Source organism: Lactuca sativa, chromosome 5, assembly GCF_002870075.4.
Source record: "Lactuca sativa cultivar Salinas chromosome 5, Lsat_Salinas_v11, whole genome shotgun sequence".
NCBI classification, from domain to species: Eukaryota; Viridiplantae; Streptophyta; class Magnoliopsida; order Asterales; family Asteraceae; genus Lactuca; species Lactuca sativa.
Window position 1 is genome coordinate 306,693,202 of NC_056627.2, and position 6,629 is coordinate 306,699,830.

A 6,629-nucleotide genomic window follows, 5' to 3' on the forward strand; every position below is an offset into this window, starting at 1 on the left:
CGGTTCAGGAAGAGGGGCAAATTGGGGCCTCGGTTCATAGGTCCATTTCGGGTAATTGCAAGGGTAGGTCGGGTAGCTTATCGGTTGGAGTTGCCAGCGGAGCTGAATCAGATTCACAATACCTTCCACGTGTCGCAGCTGAGGAAGTGTATAGCCGATGAGGCAGCTGTGGTTCCGTTAGAAGATATTCAGGTAGATGCGAGCCTGAATTACGCTGAGAGACCAATAGCTATCAGGGATCGGAAGATCAAGGTTCTACGGAACAAGGAAATACCTCTGGTGTTGGTTCAGTGGCAACATCGGAAAGGGTCGGAGATGACTTGGGAGCCGGAAAGAGAAATGCGGGAGCAGCATCCGGAGTTATTCGCAGAATGAGAGACTTCGAGGGCGAAGTCTAGTTCTAGTGGGGGAGAGTTGTAACAGCCCGGAATTTCAGGTATTTCTTTAAATTATTTTTGGGGCACATTTAGGAGGGGACTCGGCGAGTTGGTGCACGACTCGCCGAGTAGGGCCATGGTCTTGGTCGCAGATGCGCGACTGGACTCGACGAGTCCAATAAGGGACTCGGCGAGTCGACGCTGTTCAGCTGAACCCTAGCCGTTTCGATTCTGAACCGTATATAACGATCTTATGGCCGTCATGTCGCGTCTTTTGGCCGGTTGAAGATCCCCTGGGAGTGTGTGAGCATCTGGAGCAAGAGAGAGGATTTGAGAAGGCTTGAAGAGATTGTTAGACAAGGAGGAGCAAGGTGGTGATCAAAGGAATCGAGGACTGGAGGTTTGGAGACGCAGGGAACACGTTTCCAGGTAATATTCGGATCGAAATCCGTAGCTTTTACGTTGTACACGAGTTTAGGGTTTAGGAAACCCATTTAAGGATTTGTTGGATTATATTGTTGTTATAAGTGTTAAAAAAACCCCTGTAATAGTATATGTGAAAGTCCAGGAAGCCCCATATCTATATACTTCGAAATCATGCGAAATACAGGAGGCAGCGGATTGACTGCATGGCGAGGACTCGCCGAGTTGTTCTTCAGACTCGGCGAGTAGCTTGAAGATTCACTAGGACTCGCCGAGTTGTTCTTCAGACTCGGCGAGTAGCTTGAAGATCTATTAGAACTCGTCGAGTCGTCCTTTAGACTCGGCGAGTGGAGTCGGGGTGTCTATACTCGCCGAGTTGCCCTTTTCACTCGACGAGTCCGGTCAAGAACGACCGTTGGCCTGTATGTAACTTAGTAGGGTCAATTGTCTTGTTTGATAAGATCATTAATAGAGGTATGTGGTATTATAGGGAACCTGCGGATTAGCGGATCGAGTGCGAGTAGCTCAAAGGGGTATAGCTTGCATATTCGAGGTGAGTCTTCTCACTATACTTTACCCGGAAGGGTTTGATTGTGAGACCGGAAGGGCGTATGTGTTATATTTATGCTATGGCTAGTGAGGTAGATGTTTGATATGTGATGTATGCTTATATATGATGTATGCTTATACGGGCTGGAAGGCGGGACTCTATGTGATAGAAAGGACGGTATGATGTATGATTTATGTGTTATGTGTATTATGTTACATGTGTTATGTTTTATACTATCGTGGGCCGGAAGGCAAAATACTATGGGCCGGAAGGCAATCTAATACGGGCCGGAAGGCGATATATATTATGGGCCGGAAGGCGATTATGTTACGGGCCGGAAGGCAACGTTATGTGGACCGAAAGGTCCGGGCCGGAAGGCGTATGTGGGTAAGTCGTATACTAGGGAACTCACTAAGCATTTATGCTTACTAGTTGTGTTTATGTTTTTCAGGTACTAGTGATGACCGTGGAAAGGCGCCGGCGTGACACGTACACACTGCCATTGTTGAAGATCTTGGAGATTTACTATTTATACTTTTGCATTAAACTTGGAATAAACACTTTTGTCGAATAATGATGTTTTGTTTTAAATAAAAAATTTTATTTGAAAATTTGAGCTGTTACAAACTTACTTGAGCTCAGCTGACTGCATGCACCACACCCTTTTCTCCTTTCAAAGTTCTTTTCTATCAAATTTCTTTTTGCTTTTTCTAAAACTCTTTTCTCTATTCAAAGCTCCTTTATAAAAATGATTTTACCTTTTGAAAATTTCTATACCAATTCCTTAGTTTGAGTTCAGACACACCCGAAAGTATGTCCGAATCCCTCAAACCAAGGATCTAATACCAACTTGTAACGACCCAAAAATCAAGACTAAAAATTTCCTTTAAAACATTACAAAAACATATTTATAAAACCATATTATAAGTCATAACATAAGTTTGGAGTATCAATTCCAAAACATGTTCTTATTATCAGAGTAAAACATCCCAGGATGACTAACTATGGTGTGTGCCATGCGATCATCCCGAGCTCTTCCCTCCGCTACCAGAAGTACCTGAAACTAAAACTGGAAACTGGAAGCAGGACGCATAATGAGTTCCCTAACCTACGACATACCCTGCATAATCACATACTGTATATACTGGGCCATGCCCACTACTTCGAGCCTCGCCCACTACCTCGGGCCTTGCCTGCTACAACGGCCCCGCCGCTCCATGCCCTGCCTGGCTTCGTGCCCCGCTCGGATACATATATGTTTCTCTTAGGCCCCGCCCGCTAACATATACTAACACATAAACATACCACAACACATAACTGAACATATACTACTGAATCCTGTTCTAAGGCCTCGCATATCTTGGGCCTCGCCCTTGTCCTGCTACTGATGAGTCGTGGAACCTCGTCTACACTCCTTCTAATAGTGAGATACGGGCCCATCCCCCACTCACTCCTTTCCTAACTTGTGTCTCGCCCCTGCTCTGCTGCTAAGGAGATATGGAACATTGTCCATTCTATGCTTTTGGTAAGATACGAGACCTCGCCCACACTCACCTCCCTACCAGGAACATACATGTATCACATAGATAAAAGTATAAACTATCATATAAAACATTCCTTGGGCACTCGCCTGCTATCATTGGACCTTGGTTTTGAATACTATACTAGCATACTGGGCCTAGGGCTAACCCCCGGGACTTCCTACTCACAACTACATGGGCCGGCATAGTAGCCGTAGACCCATTCACACAAAAGGGAAAACTCACCTGCATTGCTGAACATTGCTGATAACCCTCTGGCTGCTGTCCAACAACTCTCTGAACCGCTGCTCCACTAGCTCCCCGAATTACTAATATCAATATAACACTTAGTTCCAAACTGAACTCTAGAAGTCAAACTAAGCCAACTCTGGTTAAAGTCAAAGTCCTGGTCAAAGTCAACCTTCCAGTTGACTCGACTCTTCGTCGAGTCCAAGAACAGACTCGCCGAGTCCTTGGCAATCTTCAACAGACTCGCCGAGTTGTTCTTCCAACTCGCCGAGTCCATGCTCATGCTCATAAAACTCGCTGAGTACACCCATGTGACTCGCCGAGTCTCTTCATATCTCAATCCATATATTGGCTTTCCGAGCCATACAGGGGCTCCAATCCATAGATCCATTCTTCTACAGTCTATCCCTTACGTAAAGTGACAAACTTTACGTGAAACCAAGGAGCTATAGGCCCAAAACACTCTAGGGCTAGGGTTTCTAACAAAGGGGCTTCACCAACAACTTATTAACATAAGCTTTATGACCTTCTGGACCATCACAAGTCTAGATCTGAGGTAGCAACCTCAGATCTAGGCCTCTAACTTGACATGGATCTCAATCATGCCTAAAATGTCCCAAATCTCAAACATAAGATAGATCTAATTGCAATAAAGCCAAAGAAACAGCTTATTACCACAAGGATCACCTCCCACTGAAGAATAATCCATATCTCTGCAAATCCCCTTGCTCCAAGCTTCCTGATCTTCATAATCTCTTCTTAAAACCCCCTTATCTATGTCCCAATTTTCTTCCAAGGGCTCTCACTCACGATTTAGGGTTTTTGGACCTCAAAAGGGGAGTAAAGAGGCTGGGGAAGGGATGTAATGTTCTTTAAATAGCGCACAACCCCCAGGATTAGGGTTTTTCTTGTCCAGACCAGACTCGCCAAGTCCACTAGCCGACTCGCCGGGTTGGTTACTTACTCTATGCCCCGGATCCCGCTCCGACTCGTTGAGTTCCTCTCTAGACTTGACGAGTTGACTCTTGACTTAGAGCTTTTCCTTTCTGTTCTTGGTCTTCCTGATTCTAGGTGTTACACTATCTCTTTTGTGTCCCGGAATGATCACCTAAGAAGAGAAAAAGATTGAAAGGTTTATCTGGGGACTGACTGAACCTACCCAAGGGAATGTCATTGCAGCAAACCCTAAGATGTTTGACAGTGCCAAAAGACTGGCCAAGAAACTATAAGATCATGGCAGTAAGAAGGGTGCCAAGACTGTGAATGTAGAGTTTCAGAAGGAAGAACAGAACAAGAAGGGGAAAAACAACAAGCGAAAAGGGATGCAAAACTCGGAATCATCTAGGAAGCAACAAACAATGTCTATCCATGCTGCAATACAAGCTACTGCCACACCACATGCTCTAGCCTTATCCACGCCAAATGCTTCCAAGCAGTACTCGGGAAATCTCCACAAGTGTAACAAATGCAACTTCCACCATCACGGTGTAATCGGAAATGCCATACAATGAAGTATTGTAGGACTCAACTTCAATAGAACCATATGACAAACAACAACAACACCAATACTGGAGCTAGCTATACCTGTTACGGATGTGGGAAAACTGGGAGTATTAGGCGAAACTTCCCCAACGCGAACAATCAGGGGACATGAGCAGTAGGGAGAGTATTGACAATGGTTCAGGGTGAAGCAGTGCAGGACCCATCGGTTGTCACCGGTACATGGACTATATGTTTGGGCCTAAGTTATGGACTATATGTTTATTGGGCTTTTGTGGCGCATATACATGTCTATTGGGCCCAAATTACCCTCTAACAAGCTATTGGGCCTTTGTGGTCTAATTACATGCTAATTGGGCTTGGAATGGAATTGAAGAAGCTTTTACGCAAATTTTAATAAATCTTTCTCTGGAGCACATGTGGGGCACAGGCAATGTGCTAGACACATTTATGCAAATTTTAATAAAGCTTTCTCTGGACTGGAGTTGAAGAAGCTGTTTTGGGCTTGTGCAATGAGTTGTGTTGAAGGTGACTTCTTGAGAAACATGGAAAAAAAAGACCATAAGCCCTAGTTCATATGAGTATCTAATGTTAAAAGAACCCAAAACATGGTGCAGAGCTTACATGAGTGTAGGGTTTGCTTGTGAGGCAGTGGAGAATGGTATTTCAGAGTGTTTCAACTCCATAATTGTAGAAGCTAGGAAAAAACCTTTGATTACAATGCTTGAAGAGATAAGCATATACATAATGGACATGTTTTCCTTTATGAATGATGAATGTAGTAAATGGAAAGGTAATATATGTCCAGAGGTGATTAAGAAGATAAATCTTTTTGGAAAGAACTTTAGGTAAGACACAAAATAATTGTTTCTTTTTCTAACTATCATTACAATTGATATATAATGACTAATACATACTCTTTGTCTTCATGCAGGCTTTGGTTAGTAGTGCATAGCTTAGGAAATGTATTTGAAGTGAGAACAATATGTGCTAGTTACAAGGTAGATTTGGATGGTAGGGTTTGTTCCTGCAGATTATGGGATTTTTCTGGAATTCCTTGTCTCCATGCCACAACAGCCATTAATTATATCCATCAAACTCCAGATGGATATATTAGTGACTACTTTTCAGTGAATAAATTTAGGGAATGCTACTCTACAAACATCAGTCTTGTGAATGGGAGTAATATGTGGCCTCTAACTAGATACAACAAGCCTTTGGCACTTGTTGGTAGGCCCAGAACCAAAAGAAGGAGGCATGCAAGTGAGAAAGAGAGTAAGTTTAGTTCCACTTCAAGGGTGAAACCCCCAAGGACAGTAAGATGTGCTAATTGTCTTGAGTATGGGCATAATAAAAAAAGGTTGCAAGAATGAAAAAAAAAAGGTACCAATTCCTATGCCACCAAAGAATATTGGGAGGCCTAGGAAACATGATGTAGCTGGATCCATTCCACATGTTTCTATACCCACTCAGTCTAGTCAACAGGGCAGTCAACCACCTGTGACATCAACTGTAACCACTCAACTTAGTCAACAAGCAAGTCAATAGGGCAGTCTACATGCTTCAAGTTCTAACACTGACAAGAAAATGAGGAAATTAGGTTTAAGAGGCCCAAGTTTCAGAGTTGGTGACATTGCATCTGTGGATACTAAGTCAAGTGAAGTAACTTTCCCAGATGTTAGAAAGAAGAAATTGGTTGTAAGAAGTCTAAATATGAAGTCAACAACCAAATTTTAGGATGAAGTCAACAACTAGGTTCCGAATGAGGTTGCTCAAGCTCATACTCTTAATGACGTTCCTTTGGTGAATGAGATGATAGGAGATGAAGAAACTGATGTGTCAGTGAAGATGCCAGAGCCAGTTTTTAATAAAGTTCATTTGGTCAATAACCAAGTTCCAGTTGTTACTGATATTCCAAATAATGTTGCTCAAGTTCCTGTTGTTAATGATGTTCCTTTGGTGAATGAGGTGAATGAAGAGGAAGATGGCATTATGGTGCTAGAAGAAGAA

The 6,629-nt window shown here is 43.2% G+C and overlaps 1 protein-coding gene across 1 annotated transcript; it reads left to right on the forward strand.

The window, feature by feature from the left end:
- The first annotated feature begins 5,243 nt into the window (after window positions 1–5,243).
- LOC111888502 (uncharacterized) lies at window positions 5,244–6,167 on the forward strand. The gene is made up of 3 exons (XM_023884666.1): window positions 5,244–5,467; window positions 5,554–5,894; window positions 5,980–6,167. Exons 1-3 carry the CDS (start codon window positions 5,244–5,246, stop codon window positions 6,165–6,167), a joined length of 753 nt encoding a protein of 250 aa, XP_023740434.1.
- Window positions 6,168–6,629: the final 462 nt, after the last annotated feature.

Bases quoted from the DNA above. Each gene is read 5' to 3' on its own strand.
- LOC111888502 (XM_023884666.1), top strand. From the start codon at position 5,244: ATGAGTGTAGGGTTTGCTTGTGAGGCAGTGGAGAATGGTATTTCAGAG. The intron at 5,468-5,553 runs GTAAGACACAAA...GTCTTCATGCAG, and splicing joins CTTTTTGGAAAGAACTTTAG to GCTTTGGTTAGTAGTGCATA. The intron at 5,895-5,979 runs GTAAGTTTAGTT...TAATAAAAAAAG, and splicing joins GCATGCAAGTGAGAAAGAGA to GTTGCAAGAATGAAAAAAAA.